The sequence below is a fragment of the Lepus europaeus genome, chromosome 5 (assembly GCF_033115175.1).
Source record: "Lepus europaeus isolate LE1 chromosome 5, mLepTim1.pri, whole genome shotgun sequence".
In the NCBI taxonomy this organism is placed as follows: domain Eukaryota; kingdom Metazoa; phylum Chordata; class Mammalia; order Lagomorpha; family Leporidae; genus Lepus; species Lepus europaeus.
This window is the reverse complement of record NC_084831.1, coordinates 3,036,408-3,049,719: the sequence shown is the minus strand read 5'-3', so window position 1 is coordinate 3,049,719 and position 13,312 is coordinate 3,036,408. Positions and strand designations below refer to the sequence as shown.

General features: G+C 60.3%; 1 protein-coding gene across 5 annotated transcripts in view; it reads left to right on the top strand.

Annotated features, from left to right (window-relative positions):
• The window catches only part of NPHP4 (nephrocystin 4), a 120,726-nt gene extending 110,691 nt beyond the window's left edge, over positions 1-10,035 (top strand). For all 5 annotated transcript variants that reach the window (XM_062190336.1, XM_062190335.1, XM_062190334.1 and 2 more), the window contains 7 exons: positions 6,037-6,193; positions 6,921-7,006; positions 7,396-7,481; positions 8,119-8,290; positions 8,731-8,910; positions 9,214-9,357; positions 9,674-10,035. In XM_062190336.1, coding sequence (XP_062046320.1) covers positions 6,037-6,193; positions 6,921-7,006; positions 7,396-7,481; positions 8,119-8,290; positions 8,731-8,910; positions 9,214-9,357; positions 9,674-9,814 — 966 coding nt within the window. In that variant the 3' untranslated portion in view covers positions 9,815-10,035. The remainder of the gene's footprint in view (positions 1-6,036; positions 6,194-6,920; positions 7,007-7,395; positions 7,482-8,118; positions 8,291-8,730; positions 8,911-9,213; positions 9,358-9,673) is intronic.
• Positions 10,036-13,312: the final 3,277 nt, after the last annotated feature.

Here is a 13,312-nt window from a genome sequence, read left to right as displayed (position 1 = left end):
CTGTGTGTGTGTGTCTATGGCTCTGTGTGTGTATCTGTAGCTCTGTGTGTGTGTCTTTGGCTCTGTGTGTGTGCACGTGTCTTTGGCTCTGTGTGTGTGTGTGTCTGTGGCTCTGTGGCTCTGTGTGTGGCTCTGCATGTGTATCTGTGTGTGTCTTTGGCTCTGTGTGTGTGTGAGTGTGAGAACCAGGTGGGGCCCCTCCCGGAATGAGCTGTGCTTGTCGGGCGCCCACCTGTTAGCAGCCTGCTGCTAGGACATTTTTTGGAGGAGCTGAGCCACCATCATGTTTTGAACTTTCAAAGCTTTTGTGGACAAATGGCCTTTTGTAGTTGTTTTGAAGAAAAAACGAAAGCTTTGTTCCCCGCCCCACCGAGCAGAGGTCAGGGCAGCCAGTCCCAGGGTGGGCTTCCGCCCGTCATCCCACTGTGGCCGCAGTCTGCCCGCTGGCCCCTCGCCAGGGGAGCTTGGCTGTGTTCATGTCTGCGTGGAGCCTCGGCTTTGCCTGTGTGCGGGCCGTGGCCGCTCCTGCTCATCACCCTGCCGGATGGGGTGGGGGCCCTGTCCTCGTCACCGGGGCAGTTGGGGGCCCATGGCCTGGGGCCACGGGCAGATGCACAAGGCTGGTGTTGAAGTGCTGTGGGCGCGCTCGGAGACCGACCTGACAGAGGGGGCCCGGGCCAGGGCTGCAGGGGGAAAGCGCGGAAATTTCTCTGGGGTTGGCGGTGCCTGTGCGAGTGGACAGTGTGCGGGAGGACTGGCAGCCGTGTTTTCGGGAGGCACCTGCTGGTCAGCCAAGAGGAGTTTGGATAAAACCCTAGGTGTTTTCACGTTACGGTAATCTTTATGGTGAAATGTGATCCCTTCACGTGGACTTGGAGTTTTCCTGAAAATCCCGGGAATTTCATTAGTTTTCAGCGTCTCTCACAGATAAGGACTTCCCTAACTGGTCACGTGCCATCGCCACGACCCCCGCGCTCACCCGAGTCCTTGGCGTGGCATCTGGTGTCCAGGCTGCACCTGCTGGCCGTTTTCCTGCTTCCTGGCGTGGGTCAGGAGGTGCTGGGTGTGGGCTGAGCACCGCCCCGCAGAGGCCACAGTGCCCGGTCGTCATGGTGGGCTCGGTGCTGTCGCCTGCTCCTCCAGCCAGGCTCAGCCCACGCCTGTTACATTGCCGGAGGGGCCCAGGGGCTGGCGCAGCTTGGTTTCTGTCACCCGACCCGGGTCACAGCCATGGATGAGGTCTCCGTCCGCCTCAGCTCTCCTGCCGTAGAAGCTGGGGTACGCGCTAGGGCTCCTCACTTTGTTTATGAAGCTTCAGGACGACGAGCTGTGCCCTAGCCCCTGTGAGCATGGGGATCCCCCGTCTCCTGCTCCGTGGCCACGGCCAGCCTGCGCGAGTGAACCCCTGTGACTGAAAACAGGACCGCCCCTGTCGCTGCCCCAGGTTTCCCACTGTTCTTCCCCCTGTCTGACTTGTCCTCTGGATTTGTGCATTGCTTTTCGGAGCAGTGTGAGGGCACGTTCGCAACACTCAGCCCTGTTGCTCCATGATGCTCAGAGCTGGCCTGTCCTGTGCAGCGAGCGCCTGGGTCAGGAATGGCCCGTGATGGCATCGCCACGGCCGTCCTCATGCTCGCCGGTGGCTCGTGGGTCCCCGTGTGCCCTGGCAGCCCTCCTGTCTCTGTGGTGGCTCAGGGCATGCGGGCTGGTCACCTTGCAGAGTGCCCTCGCTGGCCTTGGCTGACCTTTGCAGTGTGTTAGGGGACGCGGCTGGCCCGTCCTGTGAGTGGTGTTGCAGCTTTCTCGTGCGGTCTGGGTGGTGTCTGCTGCGCTTCCTCCATGGAAGGTGACCTGAGGGGTGTTTCGTGCAGGAGCTGCCGTGAGCCGGGGGCGCCTGTGCCTCGTCTCGCGTTCATCCCCTGCCGTCAGCCTCCACCGTGACGAGCAGCTCTGTGACGTCACTGGTGGTGGCCTCACGGGGGCTTAGGGACTCCCAGTCCTCCTGCTCTTACTGTGTGGGTCTCTTCTACCCTTCTGGACTGTGAATTCCCATTTTACTCAGTTCGCAGCCATCAGTATTCACTTCTGCTCAGAATCGCGTTGTCCCCAGCTGACCAGTGCCAGCCCCACACGCTGGCCCCTGTGTCCTGTTGTCCCTGTTCTTCGATTTCCTCCTTTCTGCCCGATGCCACGTGCTCCAGGCTCCGCGCGTTTCCTTGTAGCCAACAGCAGAGGGTCCTGCCGTGAAGGAGGGCAGCTAGAAGCCGGGGTGCGGGGCGTAGTACAGGGATGGAGTCAGAGAAGAAAGCAGCGAGTATCCCATGAATGCCGAGTAGCAAACGCACCAGTTCCAGAAACAGGAGCGAGGAAGACACGTGACGCCCCGAAATAACACCACACCTCAGTACTAGGTCGTGAAGGTGATGAGGTGGACGAAATGTCACAAGTGGAATTCAAAAAATTGGTCATAAGATTACACAGAAGGATCAGAAGCAAATGCACGAACTACTGAAATCTGTACCTGACATGAAAGAAAATTTCTCCCACTAAATTGAGACCTTAAAGAGAAATCTAACTGAAATGCAGAATTCAACAGAACAGATAGGCGGTGCAGAGCCGCAACAACAGAGTCGGTGAAGCACAAGAAAGAATGTCAGACTTGGAAGACAAAGCACAGGGAGTTGTACAGTCAGACCAAACACAAGAGGAAATTAGAAAACTAAAACTCACTGTTGGGGATCTACAGGAAACCATCAAGTGACCCACACACGGGTTCTAGGAGTTCCTGAAGGCGTGGAAAGAGAAAGGACTAGAAGGCCTTTGTAGTGAAGTGATAACAGAAAAGTTCCCTGATTTGAAGAGAGAAAGGGACATCCGAGTACGGAAGCACACAGAACTCCTAACGGACATGACCACGGCACATGGTAGTCAGACTCTCCACAGCGAGACATACAGAGAAGATTCTAGAATGTGCACGAGAGCAACGTCAGATCAGGTTCAGAGGATCCAATTAGACTCATGGAGACTCCTCACCAGAAACCCTGCAGGCCAGGAGAGAATGGCGAGATACAGCCCAAGTCCTAAGAAAAAAGCCGTCACCCAGATATTACACCTGCAAAGCTCTCATTGTGAAGAGGTGGAATACAGACCTTCCACGACAAACAGAAACTGAAAAACCTGTCACCACCCGACCAGCCCTGCGGAAGATGCTGAAGGATGAGCTGCACACAGAAACGGAAACACAGACACGGCCATCGCTGTGGAAGAAGGGGAAGGAAGGAGAGCTCGCAGTAAAAGAGCAAAGGAAATCCAGAGTCATCAACCGGAATATTCATGGAAAAACGGCAGGGCAACGTCGCTGCTTATCAAGCCACCTTGAATGTCGATGGCCTCAGCGCCCCAGTTACAGGACACAGACTGGCTGAGTGGATTAAAAACAAAACCCATCTGTTTGCTGCCTGCAAGAAACATCTCACCAACAAAGACGCACGCAGACTGAAAGTGAGAGATGGAGCAAGGTATTCCACGCCAGCAGAAACCAAAACAGAGCTGGGGTAGCCATCCTGACACCAGACGAAACAGAGTTTAACACAGAAACCGTGAAAAGAGACAAAGAGGGGCACCATGCAGTGATTAAGGATCCACTCAGCAGGAGATGTGACTGCGATAAGCGTGTGTGCCCCTAACCACGGGGCGCCTGGCCACGTAAAGGCGATGTTCATGGACCTGGAGGGACGCAGACCGCCGCACAACGGTACTGGGGACTTCAGTGCCCACCTTAGCGCTCATCATCTGCTTGAAATTACTCCACCTCTCAGTGCTGCTCTGTCAAGAATTTTTCAGTTTTCTCTGAGTTTCATTTTGAAGCATTTCCATTGTGACGACTTCAAGTTCACGAATCCTTTTTCTTGCTGTTTTATTTTCATCCTACCCAGTACAGTTTTCATCTCAGACATAATTTATACCAGCAGAAATCACGTGAGCATTCTTTCTGTATCTTCTATGTGTCTGCATGTGCACAGCGTGTGGTATGTAGATGTGCGCAATGCATAGCATGTGTGCTATGTATGTGCATGTGCACATGTGTGCTATGTATGTGTGCAAGTGCACACGTGTGGCATGTACATGTGTGTATTGCACAGCGTGTATGGTGTGTACATGTATGGCACAGCATGTGTGGAATGTACATGTGTGTGTTGCGCAGTGTGGGTATGTACATGTGTGTACACAACATGTGTGGTATGTACATGTGTATGTGTACACCATATGTGGTGTGTACATGTGTGTGTGTGTGTGTACGTGCACAGACTCTTGCTTCTAGCTGTAGAGACAACACCGTGGGTTAACCCCAGGCCCAGTCGAGCATCGGATTCTTCCTGCTGTCTCGCTTCCTGTTTGTCATTCGCAGCTCCTGTCCCGTGATTTCCTTGTCTGCCAAATCCCCCTGGGTGTGGTCTGCTGGCCACACGGTCGGCCTGGGTGTCTCAGCGTCCGTGTGCCGGCGTGATCAGGACGCCGCAGCTCCGGCTGTGTGTGGCTGTCCTTGGTCCTGGTCGTCTCTGTTGTGACATCACGCACTGGGGGTGCCTTTTTCTGATTACTGCCAATACACAGAGGTTCTTTTTAAGCTTCACTTTGTTTCTAAAATGAAAATGTTTACACAAATCTACAGTCAACCTGTAACACAAGAAATGCAAGGTCTTCAAAAGTTTCATGGAACACACTGATGATGAAAAAACAGTGCATGGATTTCAAAGGCTTTTTCACCAAAATAAACTTTAATTCCATTTTCCATGGACTTTATCAAGTCCTTGTAGGTTCAGAAAGATCATGCCTCTGTCTCTCTTCCTCTGGTTCACATGAGCGTGCATGTGTGCACACGTGTGTGTGCATGGTTTGTGTATGTGTACACGGTGTATGTGCATAGATGTGTGTGTATATTGTGTGTGTGTCCATGATTGTGTACAGTGTGTGTGTGTATACAAGGTGTATGTGTACATGGTCTGTGTGTGCACGGTGTGAGTGTACATGGTGTGTGCATGTACCCAGTGTATGGTATGTGTATCTGGTGTGTGTGTGTGTATACATGGTGTCTGTATATAGTGTGTGTGTGTACCCAGTGTATGGTATGTGTATCTGGTGTGTGTGTGTATACATGGTGTCTGTATATAGTGTGTGTATGTACCCAGTGTATGGTATGTGTATCTGGTGTGTGTGTGTATACATGGTGTCTGTATATAGTGTGTGTATGTACCCTTTGTGTGTGTATACATGGTCTATGTGTGTACATGGTATGTACGTGTACATGGTGTGTGCGTGTACCCAGTGTATGGTATGTGTATCTGGTATGTGTATACATGGTGTCTGTATATAGTGTATGTACCCTTTGTGTGTGTATACATGGTATATGTGTGTACATGGTGTGTACGTGTACATGGTGTGTGTACACGGTGCATGTGTGCCTGGTGTGTGCGTGTGTACCCAGTGTGTGTGTGTACACAGCTCATGTGTGCCTGGTGTGTGTGTGTGTGTGTGTGTGTTGAGATGAGGGTACCTGCTACACCAGTTGTCCGGGTGAACACATCCGGGCAGTGAGGTTGGGGAGCTCTGTTCAGCCCCAGGACTGGGGCTGTCTCCCGGCCCCTCTACCTGGGCACGTGGCGCTCGTGCTGCTGCCCTCCCCCAACGCTCAGGACGCCCAGGGGGTGAGTGTCAGGCTCCTTCTGTGGGTGCGCGTCTGGGGGTGTGGATCCACGTCGGGTCATTTGTGTACTGGGACTGCAAGCCTTCCTCAGTGGCGTGTGCAGAGCGTGCGCCCAGGGTGGCCGTGCAGCCACGCGCCCTCCCATGCTGTGCCGTCCTGGGCCGGGTGGGCGGTGCCCTGGGGTGGTCCTGGCTGCTGCAGGCCTGTCCCTGCGTCTGGCGCTGCTGGTCCTTCCGCCTTGTGGGGGAGGGGCTGAGGGGGTCCCTGTGCCCTCTGAGAGGGTGGAGGCTGCCTGTGGGCGCGGCCTGAGCCTGCCCGCTGCCTTCCTGCAGGTCGTGTTCCGAGCGGCTGGCGGCAAGCCCATCGCTGTGCTCTGCCTGACGGTGGAGCCCCAGCCGCACGTGGTGGACCAGGTCTTCCGCTTCTACCACCCGGAGCTCACCTTCCTGAAGAAGGCCATCCGCCTGCCTCCCTGGCCCAGGCTCCCAGGCAGGTCCCGCCGCCCCTCGGGGCAGAGGCGTCGCCCCACGGTGGCAGCGGCCTCACCGCCTCATCTACCTGCGGGCTGGGGTCGCTCCTGCCGCCTGCCGTCGTGGGTTGGATTGGCAGCTGTGCCGGTGTGTTCTCACTGTCACCAGGAAACACCGGGCAGCCTAACTCCACATGGAGGGAGGGCCGCTTGGCTCACAGCTGCGGAGAGTCGAGGTCACGGCACTGGCATCCGTGTGGCTCTGGTGAGGTCCTCGTGGCCGTTGGCAGGGAGAGACCTGTCACCAGACAGAAGCCAGCTGGGCCGGGTGCCCCCGCCCCTAGTGGGCTGCCCCTGGTGACCTGAGCAGCTCCAGCAGCCCCTCCTACCTCATGGGGATACAGGTCCTCCCTGGGGATCCTGCCACCCCGGGGACCAGGCTCCAGCACATGGCCCTGGGGGATGCGCCACATCCATACTCCCTGGAGGTGACAGGTGCACCTTTGGTGGCTGGCTCCTCCCTTCTGCAGGTCTCGGCTCCCTCTGCCTTCGCCGCACGTGGCGGCCGTGCCTGGAAAAGCCTCGCTTCGTTCCTGGGGGGCCCTTGGGAGCAGGCACAGCGCCCATGCTCCCCGGGACCCCGTGGATGACTCCCTGGGGCGGTGGCTGAGAAGCCGGAGATGGGTGTGGCCGTGCCAGCAGCTGCTGCGCTGGGCTGAGGTGGCATCTTTGTTGTCCCCACCGCAGGTGCCCCCGTGGGGACGCCAGCCGAGGAGCCGCCGGTCCATGTGCGGTGCAGTGACCCGAACGTCGTCTGCGAGGCTCAGAACGTGGTGCGTGGGTCAGGGCCCCGTCTTGGCCAGGGCCCCTGGCCGCCTCCTTTCCGGTTCTGGGCCAATGGGAGCCTCAGGGGTGCGTTTTCACACCAGGTCAGCTGTGTCATCATCAGAATTTAAATTTAAAAAGGGCGTGAAGCACAGTGAATGCTAATTAAGCGCTTATTAATTGCCATTTTGTAAAGGATAACACAATAATTGTGTTATGACTGGTGAGGAAACTAGATACAATCTGCAGAGTGTAATTGCTGGAATCCACACAAAATCAGCGCTAATGATGTCGTGGGCTCCGAGAGCTGACAGCGTCAGCGGGGGAGGGGCTGGGCCAGGCTCGAGCCGGGGTGGTGGGCGGCGCTGGCACTGATGCGCCCCGGTCTGCTTGCCAGGGCCCTGGGGAGCCACGGGACGTGTTTCTGAAGGTGGCCAGTGGGCCGAGCCCGGAGATCAAAGACTTCTTTGTGGTCATTTACGCGTGAGTCGGCAAGCCTGTGGCCTGGGCGCGGCGGGCGGGTGTTCGGCTGCCCCTCGTCCACCTCGGAGCGGGAGTTGGCCTTCGCCTCGGGGGCTGTGGGTCTGCTGCTTGGTGCCGAGTCCCGGGGCCAGCGGGGGAGGCACAGACGGCCCCGCAGACGGGGGACGTGCGTGTGTGCGCCCAGAGACAGTGGCCAGTGCTGGCCAGCACTGTTCTCTTCTGAGACTCTGGGGGAGGTGGCCGTCCTCACCCTCAGCCCTGAAGGCCACGCGTTGTCCCTGAGCTTCCTGGCCCAGTTAAGGTGGCCTGGTCCCTTCCTTTCTCCCAGCCACCGGGAGCCTCACCTGGAGTCCTGGTGCCGAGCCGTGTGGGGCTCCTGTGGGTGGCTCCAACCTTCTCCCGCACGCCGTGGGGGCTGCAGCCTGTCCAGGGGGCGTCCACTGTCCCTCCTCCATGTGTTGTCCCGACCTCCCCTGTCCCCCACCAGGCAGGTCCTGGGTTCAGAGAAGTGGTGCACGGGCCACGGCCCCACCCCGAGGGCTGGGTGGCCGTCAGTGGGCTCCCGTCCCTGCGCCCTCGGCTGCCGCTGTGGGCGGCGCTGCCGTCAGGGTGCCCACACGCTCCTGTCCCGCCGCAGGGACCGCTGGCTGGCCACGCCCCTGCACACCTGGCAGGTCCACCTCCACTCCCTGCAGCGCGTGGATGTCTCCTGTGTCACAGGCCAGCTGACCCGCCTGTCCCTCGTCCTCCGGGGGACACAGACAGTTAGGAAAGTGAGAGCCTTCACGTCGCACCCCCAGGAGCTGAAGGTGCGGCCTCTCGGGGGCGCCGTCTGCTGCTGCGGGCAGAGCGGCTGGAGGGGGCGGGCGGGCGGGTCTCCGTCCACAGTGCTGGGCCGAGCGGCCTGGGGGCTGAGGCTGGCGGTTGGCGTTGTCGTGAACGTCAGTGACGGAATTAGTACAGCAGCTGCCACCCGTGTGGACGCCGAGGGCCAGCCGCCCGTGCCGGGCGATGGCTTGAGCCATGACCACTTCCTCCTAGGGTGCACGCTGGCAGGCTCTGGGACTCGAGCCAGGCGCTGCGCGGAGGGGTGCGGGCTTCTTACCCGCTTGGCCAAGCCCCCCCTGGCGGGGCCCGGGAGAGGGGACGGGGTGGGTGATGACAAGGGGCCTGCGCCCCTGCTCGGGCTGCCCCGAGCTGGAGGAGCCTGGCAGCCTCTGGGCCCTGACCCGCCTCCTTGCCCTGGAAGACGGAGCCCAGAGGGGTGTTTGTGCTGCCGCCGCACGCGGTGCAGGACCTGCACGTGGGGGTGAGGCCCCGGAGGGCCGGCAGCCGCTTCGTCCACCTCCACCTGGTCGACGTGGACTGCCACCAGCTCGTGGCCTCGTGGCTCGTGTGCCTCTCCTGCCGCCAGCCGCTCATTTCCAAGGTGTGTCCCTGGGCTGCGTGCAGGCTGGGCGACGGTGGCCCGAGCCTCATGGTTCTCAGCGCTGGCCTGTCGCCGGGTCCTGTGCCTCGGCTGCGTGGGTCGGGTGGGTCGGGTTCTGTGCTGGGTGGGGTGGGGGTGTCGCTCCTGTGCCGGCTGCCGGCTCTGGAAGACGCTCCAGCGAGCTCGGCCGTCTTCCCCTGCGTCTGGGGCCCGCACAGCGTGGGACAGGCTGAGCAAACCTGGGAAAGAGCCCTGGCTGTCGCCACAGGTGTGGCCACAGCGTCCGGCCGTCTCCTCCTCCAGGCCTTTGAGATCACGATGGCTGCGGGGGAGGGGCAGGGCGCCCACAAGCGCATCACCTACACCAACCCCTACCCCTCGCGGAGGACCTACCACCTGCACAGTGACCACCCGCAGCTGCTGCAGTTCAAGGAGGACTCCTTCCAGGTGCGGGGGCGGGGCAGGGGTGCCCCTCCAGCCTCCCCCTGCACCGTCTGGGGGTCCTGGGGCAGACGGGGTCTCTCCACCTGCCAGGGGCTGGGTCAGGTTTCTCCCGAGGGTGGGAGGGGGCGCACAGGTGAGTTCCGGTCAGAAGCCGGTGTGCCCCCAAGTCCGACCACCTGTCACCTGTCGGGGCAGTGCGCCTGGCTGGAGTCTCGGGCAGGCCTTGGACACCCCCGGGGCTGACCCTGGCCCCCACAGACGTGGCGAGATGGGAGGGCGGGGCCGGCTCAGGCGGCACCGGGATCCTGCTGCTCCCCAGGTCGGAGCGGGCGAGACCTACACGATCGGCCTGCGGTTTGCGCCTCGGCAGAGCGCGGGGCAGGAGGAGATCCTGATCTACATCAACGACCACGAGGACAAGAACGAGGAGGCGTTCTGCGTGAAGGTCACCTACCAGTGAGGGCGTGGCCAGGGCGTGGCCTCCTGCTGCTCTCCGCCTGTGGCCCCGGGACTCAGCAGGGCAAGGCCAGGCCCCGGCACCCAGTCCTCGTGCCGAGCGCCCCGGTGGACGCCCGCGTGGTCGTCGCCGTCTCCGTCTGTGACTCTGATTTGCTTTCAGCAAAGTGCATTTATGAATCATCCTAAATGAGAAAATTATGTTTTTCATACTAGATTTTGTACACACACAATAAATATATTGTTTGCTACGCCCTGTCTTAGGCTGGCCTGTGTTCCAGGTGCCTGAGTGAAATACAGAACACGCGGTTTCTCGCGATCGTCTGAGCTTCTGCCCGTGCGGCGTGGGCGGCTGGGCGGGGGCACCTGCGGGGCGCAGAGTGGGCCTGGGCGGGGCAGGGTGGGGCCGGGGCCCTGAGGATGAGGCTGGGAGGGGCACAGCCGGGGTGGGGGTGTGGGAGGCGCAGTGGGGAGCTTGTGGGGAGCGCCGACCCCTCTGGTGCCCACCGGGAAGCAGCGCCGCCTCTCAGAGGAGCTGGGCAGGGCTGTTGGTCTCACTGCCACCACACAGTGCTCCGGCCACGCTGGGGTCTGCGATGTCCCAAGACAAACTTCACGCCGGATCTCCCACGGGAGAGAGGGAAGAAGCCGGAGCCGTGGGCTTGGCGGTGTTGGGAGCCAGGGCTGTGGCGATCGGCTGAGCCACGCTACCTCCGCCCACCTGGAGCCCAGCTCGGGGTCCCGTAACGACTCAAGGTGGCCGATGGGTTTCTTCCCTGAAGGAGTTGGGTCCTGCTCAGGGGGCACGTGTGAGACGCGCCATCCGTGAGAGGCGTGTGGGCGGGCCCGGCAGCCAGGTGCCAAGTCCAGCAAGCCCTGCCCAGTGCCCCGCCCAGTGCCCAGCCCACGCCCACAGGGTGCCCCTGCCGAAGCCATGTGGTTAAGGAGATGCCGTGCTAGAAGATCCGTCGTTATGGATTTTCCTTTTGACGTTTTTAACGCCTAGACCTCTTCCCTTTGAGTGCGTCCCTTCCAAGGAGCCACCTGGGACAGCCAGTTCATTCATTCATTCATCGGTGTCTGGGCTGTGTGCCCGCCCCGGGCCTTGGGAGTGTCGGGAAGGTAGAGCCTGGGCCGCTTCGCTCAGCTGGGCCTGGAGCAGGCAGGGGGAGGGGCAGCTTCCCGTGTGAAGGTGGAGGGTGAGTGGGGGAGACAGGATGGATGCGGGGGGCGGCGCTGAGGTCCAGGGAAGACCAGCGGCTGCAGCCCGGCCTGCGAAGCTGTCCCGGTGTGAAGCAAGGTCTTCCCAGGCCACCAGGTAGAGGAGAGAGTGAGGTGTGGCCGTGTGGCTGTGTGGGCGTGGCCCTGTGGCTTTGGTGAGAAGAGGAGCAGATGTAGAGGGTGCCCTGGAGGGGGCCAGGTGTGGGCAGGTTAGAGACCTGCAGGTTAGAGACCTACAGGTTAGAGACCTGCAGGGAGAGGGGATGGAGAATGGAAAGGATGCTCATGTTTCTTCCAGCTGTGAGTGATAGAAAACCCAAAGTAGACCATTTTCAACAAGGTAGACACTCAGTTCCCTTACATTTAAAATCCAGGGATGGGCACTGTGGCACAGCGGGGAATCTTAGGTTTGGGACACCCACCTCCTATACCGGAGCGCTGGGTTCCGGTGCCACCTCTGATCTGTCTTCCCGCTCACGCGCGCCCTGGGAGCAACAGTGACGGCCCCAGTCCTTGGGTCCCTGCCACCCGTGCAGGAGACCCAGATGGAGTTCCTGGCTCCTGGCGTTGGCCTGGCCTTTGTGGGCATGTAGGGGAATGAATCAGCAAATGAAAGTTCCATCTCTCTCTGCTTTTCAAATAAAAATAAATAAATAAACTTAAAAGCCATCCACGTAGGCCTTGGTGCTGGGCCACAGATTGTGTCCACTGTGTGCCCCGAGGTAGCTGCGCCAGCCCCTGCCCGCAGGAGGGGGCAGATGAGGGGCCTCACTCTGCCTCTGAGGTTGCCCTCTGGAAGCCGGGCGCACCCCTCTGTGTGTATCCCTGTGCTGTGGTCCACCTCGGCCTGGAAGCAGTGTGGACGCTGGATCCTGGGGGAGGGGAGGCGCTGACGGCGTACACAGGATCCTCTCTGAAACACGGCTCTGTGACGTCCTCGTCCTCGCCGGCTCATCCTCGTCACTGTCGCCGGCTCGTCCTTGTCACTATCACTGGCTCGTCCTTGTCACTGTTGCTGGGACTCGTCACTGTCGCTGGCTCGTCCTCGTCACTGTCGCTGGGACCCATCACTGCCGCTGGCTCGTCCTCGTCACTGTCACTGGGGTTCGTCACTGTCGCTGGGACTCGTCACTGTCGCTGGCTCGTCCTCGTCACTGTCACCGGCTCGTCCTCATCACTGTCGCCGGCTCGTCCTCGTCACTGTCGCTGGGACTCGTCCTGGTCACTGTCGCTGGCTCGTCCTTGTCACTGTCACTGGGACTCGGTCACTGTCGCTGGCTCGTCCTCGTCACTGTCGCTGGCTTGTCCTCGTCACTGTCGCTGGGACTCGTCCTTGTCCCTGTCGCTGGCTCGTCCTCATCCCTGTCGCTGGGACTCGTCCTGGTCACTGTCGCTGGCTTGTCCTTGTCACTGTCACTGGGACTCGTCCTGGTCACTGTCGCTGGCTCGTCCTCGTCACTGTCGCCGGCTTGTCCTTGTCACTGTCACTGGCTCGTCCTGGTCACTGTCTCAGGCTCGTCCTCGTCCCTGTCGCTAGGACTCGTCCTTGTCACTGTCGCCGGCTCGTCCTCGTCACTGTCACTAGGACTCGTCCTGGTCACTGTCGCTAGGACTTGTCCTGGTCACTGTCGCTGGCTCGTCCTCGTCCCTGTCGCTGGCTCGTCCTCGTCCCTGTCGCTGGCTCGTCCTCGTCACTGTCGCTAGGACTCGTCCTCGTCACTGTCGCTGGGACTCGTCCTCGTCCCTGTCGCTGGCTCGTCCTCGTCCCTGTCGCTGGGACTCGTCCTGGTCACTGTCGCTGGCTCGTCCTCGTCACTGTCGCCGGCTCGTCCTGGTCACTGTCGCTGGCTCGTCCTCGTCACTGTCGCCGGCTTGTCCTCGTCACTGTCGCCGGCTCGTCCTTGTCACTGTTGCCGGCTCGTCCTCGTCACTGTCGCCGGCTCGTCCTTGTCACTGTTGCCGGCTCGTCCTCATCACTGTCGCTGGCTCGTCCTCGTCCCTGTCGCTAGGACTCGTCCTGGTCACTGTCGCCGGCTCGTCCTACTCACTGTCGCCGGCTCGTCCTTGTCACTGTTGCCGGCTCGTCCTCGTCACTGTCGCTGGCTCGTCCTCGTCCCTGTCGCTAGGACTCGTCCTGGTCACTGTCGCCGGCTCGTCCTCGTCACTGTCGCCGGCTCGTCCTTGTCACTGTTGCCGGCTTGTCCTCGTCACTGTCGCTGGGACTCGTCCTGGTCACTGTCGCTGGGACTCGTCCTCGTCCCTGTCGCTGGCTCGTCCTCGT